The 13,858-nt window shown below is 41.9% G+C and overlaps 2 protein-coding genes across 10 annotated transcripts in view; one reads left to right on the top strand and one right to left on the bottom strand.

The window, feature by feature from the left end:
* baiap2a (BAR/IMD domain containing adaptor protein 2a) overlaps positions 1-4,975 on the top strand; it is a 51,934-nt gene extending 46,959 nt beyond the window's left edge. The window contains exons 14-15 of one of the 5 annotated variants that reach the window (XM_042393577.1): positions 2,816-2,858; positions 3,406-3,494. In XM_042393577.1, the coding sequence (XP_042249511.1) occupies positions 2,816-2,843 (28 nt within the window). In that variant the 3' untranslated portion in view covers positions 2,844-2,858; positions 3,406-3,494. The other 4 variants (XM_042393574.1, XM_042393575.1, XM_042393573.1 and 1 more) reach the window with 4 other exon arrangements.
* Positions 4,976-5,068: 93 nt separating this feature from the next.
* The window catches only part of aatka (apoptosis-associated tyrosine kinase a), a 36,313-nt gene continuing 27,523 nt past the window's right edge, over positions 5,069-13,858 (bottom strand). For 4 of the 5 annotated variants that reach the window (XM_042392926.1, XM_042392925.1, XM_042392923.1 and 1 more), the window contains exons 8-15: positions 13,670-13,803; positions 13,021-13,105; positions 12,793-12,914; positions 12,104-12,253; positions 7,918-11,314; positions 7,648-7,828; positions 7,358-7,561; positions 5,069-6,701 (exon numbers count right to left, since the gene is read on the bottom strand). In XM_042392926.1, coding sequence (XP_042248860.1) covers positions 6,673-6,701; positions 7,358-7,561; positions 7,648-7,828; positions 7,918-11,314; positions 12,104-12,253; positions 12,793-12,914; positions 13,021-13,105; positions 13,670-13,803 — 4,302 coding nt within the window. In that variant the 3' untranslated portion in view covers positions 5,069-6,672. Of the gene's footprint in view, positions 6,702-7,357; positions 7,562-7,647; positions 7,829-7,917; positions 11,315-12,103; positions 12,254-12,792; positions 12,915-13,020; positions 13,106-13,383; positions 13,470-13,669; positions 13,804-13,858 lie in introns of those variants that run through there. The other variant, XM_042392927.1, reaches the window with a different exon arrangement.

Below are 13,858 nucleotides of genomic sequence, written 5' to 3'. Positions count from 1 at the left end.
AGCGAGAGAAATGGACTAGAGTGTAAATGCACTCGTATTGGTGTCTGGTGGAATACATGTTGTGACAGTAGACATCATGCTGACCTCATCTCAGTCATCACTGCTTGTCAGCCTGGAGCTTTGGGCACCAGTGCCAAGCTGTTTTACATACTCTTGTCTGCTCTGAATGTGTTTTTTTCTTTCTGAATCAGTATTTTGAGACAACACTGTCCTGCAGGGTGTATTCACCCCAACAGACTAATCTAAGACTAATTACTACATCCCTCCAGCTAAGGAGATGACTTGATGATTTTCTCATCAACAGTAACGTATAGGCTTTATCTACCATTCAGTGAGCGACAGAGGAAAACATTGGCTCAAGTCTGTTTATATGGATGGGCAATAATATCCAACCGGCTTATCTGGATTAAAAAAAAAAACAGTGTTGATGAGGGAATTGGAAGTCCAATCTTCCTTATCACGGCAGGTGTGTTTGGAGTTGTAGTTGTAGGTGGGGCAAAGTAGATTTCTTGATCCCACCTACCTACACTTCTCCTAAACTCTACCCTGCCTCCTTGTGCCTGTCTTGTCTTTCTCCATTTCTCTCTGAGTGTGTCCGACCTGGCAAGCTTCCTTCTCTCTTTGTTCCACAGTGACAGTCCTGATGGCAAATTGATTTCGACTGTGTGAGAACAGACATACAGACAGACACAGACAGCTCCGGATAGCACAGGGGCCTCTTCCTCCCCATCTTTCCCCTCCTCTTAGCCTCCCTCCTGTCCACTTATCTCCACCTCTCCTCCTCTGCCTCCACACACACCCCTTCTCCAAGTGGAAGAGGCCAGTTTCATCCCTCCTTTCTGTCCTCTCTTCCTCCCCGGGTTACTCCTTTCCTCCTTCCGTCCATCCTGGGTGCTGCTGCTGGTGGTGTCGGTGTGGACAGTAGCGGTTGGTGGGTGGAGGATTGCGTTGAGCGCGAGAGCCAGAGCGGGGCCTACCTGCTCGGCATGCAGCGATATGGACTCTGAATACTCTATCTCTGATCACAGTCCACCATCATGGACTGATCTCTCAAGAGACTGCCTTTGCTACTGCTTGTCTTTCATGCATGTACATGGTTGTGTCATTTTGTCAAACTAAAGGACATGTTCATGTACTGTACAAGTGCCAAAAGACTTCAGTGTCGTTGTACTAAAGCCACTGGCTGAATGGCCTTTTTAAGCACACATGGGCCCAGTATTATCGAGCTCCCTGCCAACACACACACGCTCAAAGCTTTGTTCAAAGTAAGGCTGTGCAGCAGATTACAATGTTCCTTTTTCTGAGAGATCCCATAGGTCGCGCTGTGCTTCCTTGTGTCAGTGCTAGATTTGATTTTCTGTCCAGAGGGTGTGTGTCATATGCCTTACTTTGCATCTGTTTTTTTTTTTTTCTTTTTTCTAATAAACACATATTTTATGTGCAACTGAAGCAAAATTACAAATTGAGCTTCAAGAATATACAGTATATATATCTATACATATATATATATATATATAAAATTTGTTTCCGTCAGTCCACCAAATTGCACTGGATTATGAGCATTGCAAAACATTTTTAATATAAAATTTCAAATTAACTTTCAACCCTCAAGCCCCACGGAATCCTTCTTTTCACCATTCTTGGCTGGACTTACTGCCAGATTTGTCAGTTAAAATAAAATGTCTCACTCCAGCAACCTTCAATTTGATCTTTTTTTTTTTTTTCTGATGCTACAGTGAGTTTGGAGGGGTCTTCAATCTTTTATTGACTATCCTCAATAACAGCTATGAATTAGTTTGCGTTTAAATGACAACCACGGCTTTTGCAGCTCTCAGTGTTATTTATGATTGTATTCCCTGAGTGGCTATGTAGTTTTTGGTCTTTTCTTTTAAAACAATTATTGTCCTTGTAAAAAAAAGAAGAAAAAAAATAAATACCAGAAACAGTGAGAAACTACTGATTAGTTGAAGTGTTTATCTTATGCATGCTGTGGAGGGATACCAGAAAATGTGATACTAAAAATTGACCTTGAATGTATGGTGACTTTTTACAAAGGTATTCTAAATAAAACATATCTCTATATATTAATAAACAGTCTGGTCTGACGAGAAATCTGTTCTGTCACTGACAATTACGTTTTCAGTTTTGTTTAACATTCTTCCTGTTTCAAAGTAATAGCTCTGAACAGATTTTTTTCTTCTTAAATGTTTAAATGAATTCCTTTTTTTTTTTTTTTTCAAAACTGCCACCCTTGTGCGAATCATTTCAAGCCACGGCGGTGACTTAAGCATGCAGTTTCATCCTTACCCCTTTCCCTGACACCCATAGCATCCGTGCTGCTCTCTGTGTCACCATAAAAAAAAAAAAAAGACTGTCTGTGTGTGGTGGTGTTGTGTACAGTTTTGTGAGTATGCGAACTTTGCCTGCCTGCTTACCTCCGTTTTGGTTGTATACAAGTGAACTTCTGGCCTGTGTATGTGTGGTATTTGGTTGATGATACACACATTTGAAGCAGTTGGAACTTCAGAAATACCTGCCTGTTGATCGCATTGCATTTACAGTAATCACCCACTAAGACAAGCTGCAGACATGTTTCCTCACAGTTTTGGATTTGAAAAGGAGCATACTAAACAGCATGTTGTGCATGAAGTGTGTATTTCTGTTTTCCATCCCTCATTTCAGTTACAGTTATTATTATCAACCTACAGTATGTTCATCTTGCACCAGACTAACCAGCAGTGTCGTTACAAAATGTGACCCATGCATGATCTGAGAGATGAGCCATTCAAACCCAAGGGTTCTCTTTACCTTCCAGTTTGGGTCCAGAATTGTCCCGGTTCTGAGCGAACAGGACCTCCGTAAGTCACCAGCCTCCATCGCCTTTCAGCCAACCAATCACTTTTATCTTTCTCTCTTTTTACTGCCTGGTTTTCTATGCTGTCATTGGCTGTCTGGCTGCAGTAGGATGCGGGGAATCACTGGTCTTTTCTGTCCTTTGACCTCTTTGGATGTGGCAGCATTTGGTTCTGTCAGTCCAGCAGGCCTTGGGTTGCAAAAGAATCACTTTTTGTGTGTGTCCGTAACACAGTATCATACAGAGAAGACACTAATCCTGCATGCATGTCTATTTCAAGCTCTTTTTGGTTCGCTTTTATTGATCTTTTCTGACTTTACTAGAGTTTTCTCACTACATGCTTGCTAAAACTCACAATACATAACGCAATCATTTGCTCAACTTACTGTAAAAAAAAAAAAAAAAAAAAAAAAAAACTTAAGGAAGGCAGATTTTTTTGGGTGTGGTTATATAATTGACTCTATATCTCTAGATTTTTTTAAAAAAAATTTCCATTAATGTGTTCAACCTAACTGTCACTGTTCCTTGCCCCACCCCTCCTCTCCCCACAGTGACCGTTCCCTGGAGGTCTATTTCCGGCCCAACTTCACTGATGACCGATCTGCACCCATCTTCTACTAGCGGACTGCTGCCCCCTTATGTGCACTCATGGGCCCTTTTTTCATAAGGAGAAAGAGAAAATGGCCAACACTGGCATGTTTGAATTATTTGATGTTATCACAAGAGGGCCCAGAAGTGTGATTAGGGGGGGAAAAAAATCACTTCAAGGAACATGTTACACTACTAAAAAATTAGTTTATTTGCCGTGAAAATTCACTCTGAGTACTTACGGTGCAAACGCTTCCACAGCACTGCAGGTAAACACTGGATGTCTTGTTCTGAACATTCAAGTGCAAGTGTGACAGTAGATTTTATTAGTTATTTAGATCACACCACTTGTGGATAAGGTATGGCTAATAGGTTTTACTAGTGATGCCGTCACATTATTATTTATCTGCACTTCTACTATGGGATATCTTGTTTTCTTCAACACTATACACTGTAAATTTCATTCGAGGATTATTTACATTAATGGACAGCGAGGAGACACTCTCTGCATTAGTTGTTTTTTAAGTGAGGTTTGAGGGTGAAGATACGGTAAGATGGTCAATAACCGTTTTCAGTGCATCACTGTAATATGCACTCATGGCAGAGTGTAGATTGGGTACTGCCACAGATAGGTAGAACTGGACAGTCGGTGAGTAAACTGTACTTTTACTTTTAAGTGACATAGAACTATATATTTACTAGTTGTGATACAGTATACCCAGATTTACAATGTGGGAACTGTGCCTTCTACTTTTTTTTAAACATGCTTCAGGCAGCATTGACCAAATCATCCTGTAAACTGGTTTGAGGGCATATGCATCACAGTTCTACTTGTATTTTTATATTTCTTAAAATATCAGTGGGATTATATCCCCTTTTGTCTTGTTTGCTTGACCTTTTTTTTCTTTTTTTTTTTGCTTGAGCATGCTCCAGTGCAATTTGCATTTCCACCGCAATAATACAATGTTTTGAATTGCTATTCTTTCCTTCTCTTGTACTTACAATAATAGCTAAGCTGCCAGATAGCCAAGAGGTGAAATACAATGCATACATAATGGAGTTTTTATAATATTTAGCTTTGAGGGAGTGGTAGCTTATCAGATAAGGTACAGTATTATCATAGCTTTTGATCATTCATTCTCAGTATTATACACTCATCTGGGACAAGAGCTTAAAGCAGAGGCATTTATGTATAGTATGCTGTGTGTGGATAATAGTGAAACTGTATGTGAAAAGCAAGAATGTGTATGGTATGTGAATGAGCTAAAATGCCTCTTAGACTGCAATAAATCAACAGTTACAACATGAAAAATTAATTACCCATGGATGAGAGTCCTCTACACTGAGTGATATGATCACGCTTTTATTACATAGCTCATTCGGGCAGCAAATTTCAAATGCATTTTTTACTTTTGTATAGCTTTCATTTTGCCCATTTCCCACTTTTGTCCCTGTTTGTATTGTATCTGTACTGTACAGAAAGTGCATATAAATTATCTTGTCCAGAAATAAATCTAAATGGGCACAAATATACTTTTATGTGTTGTGTCATGTTGTCATGGTTTATGTTTCAGAAAAATATACTTCTTGGACATTACTGCAGATAAATATATCACAGACACAAGAAGGGAAAAAGTATTTGGATTTATTTGTTTGGGATAGTACAATAGCCATGAGTGAGGGAGAAATGGAAACAGCAATGATGTTACTACTGGTGCATAGAACAACCCACCTCATCCTCATCTTCTCCAAACATGTCTGCCACTTTTAGCCAATGGGCTTTGTAATATCTCTTTGGCAAATTTGAGAGATCGTCATCCTGGATTGCATCTTTTCAAATCCTCGTACAAAAATACTAGCAATGTTTTCTCTTCTTGCAGAACTTAAAAGGCAAGGTGAGAGGAAACAGAATTGGCACTTTGAGCTACAGAAGGATAGAGAGGGGAAGGGAGCTGTCGATACAGCAGTAGTAATTCAAGTCAAGCTACCTGCTACATGTTGATATAACATTCGTACAATATGTGAGATATGTCTTAGTTTGTCTTTTTTTTTGTACACCTCGGACCCGGGCTTCAGCACAATTGTAATAGAATTATGTAACTTTATGTATGAGACTATGGACAATACATAGACATAGAAAAGATGCATAAAGATGATACTGACTGACATTCAACATTTATGACTGGCATGTTGACATGACACTGGCAAATTGTGTTGAAACACCTCTCCATCCCTTTGGTGTCATTCTATTGCAGATGAAACGTAATTTAAGCTAATGTGCCACAAAATAAAGTGAACCTGTAGCTGGCACTGTGGACACAAATGGGGAGTCTCACATGTTCACATATTTCATTCCAGGATGGGGAGATGTAGAGCAACTTCTACAAATAAGGACCCAGTTTGGCTATGCAAAGTGCTTTAGACAGATGCAATAAGTCATCATTAACAAGAGCAAGTGGTGGTGAAAATTAGGGAGTGACAACACCGTGTTTCCTTTCAGTCCAACTGTCAACATCATTTGGCTTTGTCAGAGTCTAAAACTTGAATGAAGACTAAGTTTCAGCACTTCCATCTTCAAACATTGTCACCACCACCCACAACTGTTAAAAAGAGTCAGATTTTGTTTTTGGAAATCCACCAGAACTTTGTACGCAACAATCACCAAGCATTTTTTCTCTGGCTCCAACAATGAGAGCTATAACAGTCTTTAAAAATGCCAGATCAGTGGTAAGCAGATGGACCAAGGCAGCAAATGAGAGGAGCAGCTAGAAAGCCTCTCATTTCTCTTTTTTTATCCTCTTATTTTTATGATTATTTTATAATTCACAAATTAAATGACCTGTAAGGTCACCAACAGAAGTTGATGCTGCATTGAGCAAATAAGTTATTGTAGTTATTGTCATATACTGTATGTTAAAACTAATATAATTTTCTAATTCTGCAAAATATATGATCTGATTTTATATCCACTCTCCTGCTTGTCTAAATCAGGTTGCCATATCAGCAGCTATCACTCTTTCTTCACAAAATAAAAAAAAAAAACAAAGTGTGCAAATCATCAAGGGTGTTTCACTACAATATGAGGCACTGTCTCATAAAGGGTCACCAGGGTCAGATGCCCCAAACGTCGATAAAAATAAAACTCTGTATAACATCTAGATATAATAATGCTGCTTTTCTGTGTTGAGAAGAAACTCGTCCTCCTCCAGTCGGGGCCGTGCGTAGGGCACTCAATCTTTTGGACTATCTTCACTGTTCCCTGTTGGACACAATCAATTGAAAATAAGTATTGTAGCTTTACAATAGCGTTTAATCAAACAGCGTTAAGTGATACTCCACCCAAAAACATGTTTAAAGTGTCAATACTGTGTGCTTGAGATGTAGCTTTTAAAAATTAGCAGTTTTGACCCCCATAGAGCGAATTCATGTCAGTGAAACAGAGTCCAATTCAAATTCAAAAGATTTTCACACCAGGAAAATAACAACTTCTCAAACCACTACTAATTCCCTTCTCCACTCACCATCTTTAGATTCAGTATGCTACAAACATTCAATTATCCACCAAAATATCTCTCAATACACAGATTATGTTTGTAGTTAAAGTCATAAGCCTTTTTATGTTGGTAACACATGGCTATGTTTGCTTAAACCACCAACAGCCACATTTCCTAGTGTTATTTCGCACTTAAAATATTTTTGGTGGAGTATCAATAAGACATACTGTGCACCAAATAAAAAATTTAGAAAAAAACTGTTAAGACTACAACATTATATTAACATAACATATTGTAACATATTACATGTTTGTGACAATGTTGTTGATGTTGATGATGGTATTGATGTCATATTGTTCATGCAAATAAACTGACATTATATAACAGTCCAAACTCTGTATAGAAGACAGTTAATACAGACCTGTTGCTGTGCCCATGTGGGGGTCGGAGACGTGTGTAATGGAAAATCGTGAGACAATAAAACGATTAAGTGCTACAGCTGCAGGCTTCGGAGCCTCAGGACTCTTGGGTGTGGATGTGGGTGAGGAGTCTGGCTCAGGGATGGTGTCAGGTGAAGACGGGCAAGGCTCAAATGGAAGGTCATCTTCCCACTCGTAACCCCCACCTGAATACACACAGTCACAATTATAGTGAACAATTTGGGATAAGTGAACTAGGAAGTATGGTGTTTTACGTCCTTGAAAAACTTACCCTCTTCTGAGTTGTTCCCATCTGTTTCTTCAGAAACACAGTATGTCTCACAGGATTGGGCTTCAAGTTCAGGGTCAGGTTGTGGCTGGTGGTCAGAAGTTATTTCCTCTGAGGATTCCTGCCCACTGGACTCTGCTCCTGTGGAGAAGGTGTAGTCAGCCAGCTCTCCTGTGGGGCTCTCCTAGAAGTCAGAAACAAAAATATTCCTCACATACATAATCTTTAATAGACAAACACACTGCATAATTTTGACCTAATTACATCTCATACCTGGTCAAAAAGGAACACTGTGACATCATCAAAAAAAGACACAGCTTTTTTCTTTCTCTCCAACTCATCACAGAAGGACTGGGTGAGCAAGGTGGGCATCTTCAGGAGGCTGCGGAGGTGTCTAGCCTTGCTGCAGTCGCTTACCACCACTGGCACTGTGGTAAAATCTTCCTCACTCTCCTCACTGTCCTCATCCTGGATGTTGTAGGTCCTCAACTCTTCATCAGACTCACTGTCATCCGAGTCATCTTCATCCTCCGCCTCCTCCAGAGGAGCTCTTACATTCTCTCCGCACAGCTCCAACAACGATGAGGAAGTGGACAGGTCAGCAGGGCCGTTGGATTCTTCACATAAACTGTCCTGTGAGTCACATTCCTCTGCGTCTATGTCCTCAAAATCTTCCTCATTTATTCCCACACCCTCCCTTCTGTCCTCTGTTTCTTCGTTGTCATGATTGAATTCAGGCAGCTCCTCCTCCTCTGTGGATCCATCACCATTTTCATTCTCTTTTGGGGCCTCGTCTCTGTAGTCAGTTATGGTGGAGTCAGAACATAAATACTGGACAGGGGAACAATCTTCTGCTCTCCTGTTCCCCTCCTCGTGGTTTGCTGAGGCCTCCTGAACAGTAGAGGAAGGTTCAGACACAATGGAGGAGCTAATCTCTGAGGAGGGCTCTTCTACTGAGTTCTCTGTCTCCAATCCAAGATCATCATCTGCAGGGGAAGACTCTTTGGTCAGGCAGCCGCCCATCTGCGGAGGAAATGGTGACAGCATGGACAACCCAGGAGTGGAAAGGGGATGGCGTGAACCTGGGTCAGCCTCTGAGAGATTTGCCAAAACACAGCTTTTGATATGTCTCAGATTCATTAAATGTTCCTCGTTGTTGAATTTCCTTTTGATATGATCATCATCTCTGTTAGAGCTTAATTTCTCAGCATGCAAGTCATGGCTATTTGGACCTGTAAAGAACTTACTGCCTTCCTCTCGAGGGCTTCTCTCATTCTCGGCATCATAGTCAGAGAAATAGGCCGAATCCCTGTATGGGTTCTTATCAGTCAGGCCCTTTAATTGTAGCTCTGAGGTGCTGGCGGAAGTGCAGACACCTTGGCCTAAACCCACTTGCAGAACAAGTTCAGTTTCTCCACCCAGCCTAGGGCTCCTGTCACCACCTCGGGGATCTCCAAGCTCTTTGAAGATAAACTCTGGAGACTCATTGTTCTCTGTGTCGTATCCACTGTCCAGTGATTTGGGCAGGACAGGGGTATTGAAGGGATCTGGGCTGAAGGCCTGGTCACAGGGGCTTGCCATTGATGAGGACAGGTTAAGAGTGTCTACAGAGTCAGGAGTTCCCTCTGGATTCTTCAGTGGGCTTAGCTCTTCCTCCTCTGCTTCAGCATAGTCCAGGTTGAAGTCAGCAAAGATCCCTGATGTAATATCTGCAATGTCATCGTCATCATCCTCACTGTAATCCCCAAGCTCAACAAGGCTAATGCTGGAGTTTCTGATGCCCACTCTGCTGTCTAACACTCTACAACTCTCTGATGTCTCTGGATAGGTTAGCCTCTTGTCTCTCAGACCAACAGAGACTCCTGTTGAAACCCCCTCCCAGATATTACCCCTCTGCTTGTCTGTCAAGGCTCCAGTTTGACCCGTCTGAGGTTCCTTGAAAGAGGATGGGGACTTCACATAGCTTGCCTCAGGTATCATCTTAGGTTCAGAGTACAGTCGTTCTCCATTAAGCAATGGTTGCTGTTCATATTTTACCTCTAATTTCTCACCCTCTGTGCCCCTGGCATTCATACTTGAGCTGATAAGAGAATCAATACTTCTTAGATTATCTACAGGTAGGTTATTTTCCATTGGAGTGGCCTCTCTTTCTTTGTGACACAAGTGAATGTATGAACCTAATTCACTGGGATTGCTAGCAGCTTTACCTCCTTCTGCCTCCAAGGTGCCACAAGACCTGGAGCTGTGGAAGGTTTTAGTGGTGGCCTTAGTCAAAGACCATAATTCTGTTGTGTTAGAGTGAGCTGTATATTGAAGGTCCAGATAACTTTCATGCCCACTGCCTGTCTGCCTGCTGTCAAAACTCAGGCTATTATTGTTCGCTGAATGGTTTGAGGTCCAGTTAGTGGCCTCTCCCTCAGAGAAAAAGTCATCATCAATGTCTCCATCCCTCCGCTGGCCCACCAGCAGGCCATCATCTGTACCTACATCAATGCTAATGTGGTTAACAATGGGTAGTGTCTTTCTGAGGGGACCCATCATATTATGGCAGCTTTCATTAACCACGCTACGACCTGTGCTTGCTTCAAGGTAGGGATCGCAGAACCCTAGGCTGGGGCTGCTGACTGCTTGCAACAAATTGCGTGGGTTTTCTAAGCCCCCCACTGGATGGACAATGTTTGATCGTGGCTCTGGTGACGTATCCAGTTCAGACAGACAGGATTGGCCTGTTTTGTATGTTGATTGTTCACAGTAGACAGTGTTGCTCTGGTAGGATGAGAAGCAGTTGTGGGAGTGGCCTAGCTTTATAGGACTGGTGCTGGATACCTGTTTCAGCAGTGGCTCCATGGTTAGTTGGACAGTGGGACTTGAATCAGAGTCATAGGCAATAGATTTAGTGTTGTCAGCAGTTGACCAATAAGCACTGGGCTGTGCCATGGATGAACCAGTCCGACTTTCAGAGGACAACCTGCTGTTGCTGGCTTCCAGTCCTGGGCTGTAGTCTTCCTCGTTATCATCCAGGTTAATGTTACACTCTACTGGCTCCTCTATGCGAATATAGTACTCGCTGCTGACTGAAGGGCTGTGGGCACTCAACACTGGGACCACACCTGGGTGCTCGGGTTCATAGTAGGATGGGGAAATGCCTGAGGTCAGGCCGTCAGTCTTGCAGCCCCCTGAGGTGTTTCCTTTACTTGAATAGTAGATATCTTGGTAATGTGGGTTCCCCTGGCCCAGTGGCCCACTGGTGGAGGAGGAGCAGTAGGGCTGTTCAGCTCGGGCCTGCTCCCACTTGTACTCAAAGTTGAGACCATGGCTGGTCTCTGTGACAGTCAGTAGGTCATCTCCTGTGTCAGAGTGAAAGCTGTCAGAGAAGTGCTCTAGGAGGGGAAAGGAGGATGAAGCAGAGGAGGCCAGCTCCACTGCCTGAGTTTGATCTGCACCAGGGTCGTCAGCTGAGGCAGGTGTAGGGGTCAGAACCAGGGCTGTGGATGTAGCTGTGTGGGAGGCGCTGCCAAGCAAGTTGGGTCTCAAAGCATTCCAACGTTGTTCGAAGTCCTCCTCAGCCTCACTGGAGCCTTTGGCACACAAGTATGTAACCAAAAGGTGTACTTCCTCACTGCTAGGTCTCAGCTCTGGCTGCAGCCAACAGAACTGCATAACTTCATACCTGCACATAAAAATAAGAGAGAGAAAAGATCAGAGACAAGAGAGAGTAGAAGAAAAACAAAGTAATAATTATGTCACTCTCCTCAACTCTGCATGTCAAATAGCTCAGAGGGACTTATTGAAGTCTTAAGAATAAAGTTTTTTAAACAAGCAGAGAAATGGGCAGAAGTTAAAGGATTGATTCTAGATTTGCAACAGGGAGATATAAAAGAGAACTTTTGTGGTCAGCACTCTCAAACAAAACCAAGTACTTTTCAATGAAATAAGCTCAAAGACATATAAAGTATGAAACAGGTGCAGTGCAGATACTGACATAGTTAGAAGATGTTTACATTCCTCCTTGCATGTGTTTGTGTATGTCTGTGAATCCTCAGTGTTGGTACCAAAGATGTTTAATTTTTTGGGGAACAATTAAAAAAAAAGAATTAAATAAAAACAATATTTGGCTGGATTCCCAGGTAAAGATGAATGAGGTGATTCAACTCTGGTCGATGCCAGAGGATCATAAAGAATAGGGAGTATTGATCATCTGCTCGTGCTAGCAAAGAGAAATATTGCCTCAATGGAGTGGTGCACCACCATAAGCAGAAACCGATTTTGAAAATAGGACACACTGACTAGTGTGCTGGTATAAAGGACATTTATTGATCAGTGAGAGGTGAAAGGCTTAGTTATCAGCAATGTCTAAAAGGCAGCTTATATGGCATCAAGATATATAACATTCTGTGTTTCAGCTGGTGTATGTGTTTGTATGTCTCCATGAGTGTGTGGGCGTGCAACTATGTCTCACCAGCGCTCAGCCAGGGGGAATTGGAGCTGGGGTTTGGGTAGTTTAAGCTGCTGTTCCTTCACAGCATATGTCAGTACCTGTCGGTCGGAGTAGTGTCTGTACGGCTGGTTTCCCAGCTCAAACAGTTCCCACACAGTCACCCCCAATGACCTGGAACGGGCAAAAACAAAATCATTAAGTGCGTTCACAAACCATTCCCAGGCCATTTGGCCATGTTCCAAGCAGTTAATTGTTCTAACTGTTCATTTCATAATCTTTATATTATATCGCAAGTATCCTTGTGCTGTACACATATTTCCCAATGAGTTTCACAATAAAAGCAGACCAGATGACAGAAAAACAGGAAAACGTAACATAATCCTGGAAGAGAGCTAAATTGAATCCATCCAAGTTGCTGGTGATGTTAGTATGGTAGCTTAAATCTGCAATAATCTGTGTGCTGTACACATATTTCCCAAACAGTTGAGTTTCTCAATAAAATACCAGATGACAGGAAAGCATAACATGATTCTGTATAAGAGCTGTATACATTCTGGCACTATACTCTGCAATCATTCAATGTTAGAGCAATTGATTCCCGCTTTCATGTATACGCGGAGGAAAAAATGAAACATCTAGCTCAACAGTTAAGGTGAAAGTTATGGTTGAGTCAATAATATTTCCTGTTTGTCACTCCCTACATATCTCACCATATGTTGCTTGACTTGGTTTGGTCAACAACCAGCAGGTTTCCGTGGACCTCGTCTATGAGCTCAGGTGCAATCCATCGCAGGGGGACCCAAATCTGGTCTTGTGTTACATAATAGTCCTCCTAAAGAACAAAAAATAAAATATATATATATATATATTTTGGGTCCTGGGTGATATGGTAAAAATCAGTCTATAAATATAGTGACATTATCAAAAGACAGTCTAACCTTGTATCTGCTGTGAGAAAGGCCATAGTCCCCGATCTTAACTGACATTTCTGAAGTTAGCAGGCAGTTTCGCAAGGCCAGATCACTGTCAAAACAAACATATCATACACATACCCTTATTTATTTAGTGTTGGAAGTTTTATAAAAAATACTGTTGAGTTTTAACCATTGTCAGTACATTCAGTACAAAAGTATTGTCTGGGTTTGCTAATACATATTGCTTATGATATATAGTCAACTGATTATCCTATCTAGCCAAAGCATTAAATAAAGCATAGTATAATATGTGTACATGTTGAATATCAACAACAATATGACCGTGTGAAGACACAGACTAAACTAAGTCAGTTTGTTTAATCTCACCTCCTCCACAAACAGGGAGCTCTTTAGCCAGGCAGCCACTGACTAGTTGCTATGGCAGCCACCGCACGGAGATAGAGCGGGAGGGGTTCGCCCCCGGCAACAAAATCACTGATGCTGGAGTTCGTGACAACTACTCAGGCAGCACCAGGATGTTGTTGCAGGGAGAGACCAGCAGAGGGCACACAGACTGTTCAGATGGTTCAGATGGATTCTTCTTTTCTTTTCTGGGTCATTCATATCCTGACTGATGAAGGTAAACAGAGCTGGACTGACTGGCATATTGTACCTGTGTATAAAGTTGTATTTGTGGAGGTGTAGAAGCCCTGAGGCAATGTCACATGCCATTCGCTGGAGGATCAAAGGGTCAGGAGTCTCAGAGTCAGCCACCCGGCAACTGCGGAGGTAGCTCTTCAGATCACCCTGGGGGAAGAAAGTGAGAAGACAGTGAGCTGCTATGATTATTTATGAACGATGA

The sequence above is a fragment of the Thunnus maccoyii genome, chromosome 18 (assembly GCF_910596095.1).
Source record: "Thunnus maccoyii chromosome 18, fThuMac1.1, whole genome shotgun sequence".
NCBI lineage: Eukaryota > Metazoa > Chordata > Actinopteri > Scombriformes > Scombridae > Thunnus > Thunnus maccoyii.
Note: the sequence above shows the minus strand (reverse complement) of the source record. Positions and strands in the feature narration are given on the sequence as shown.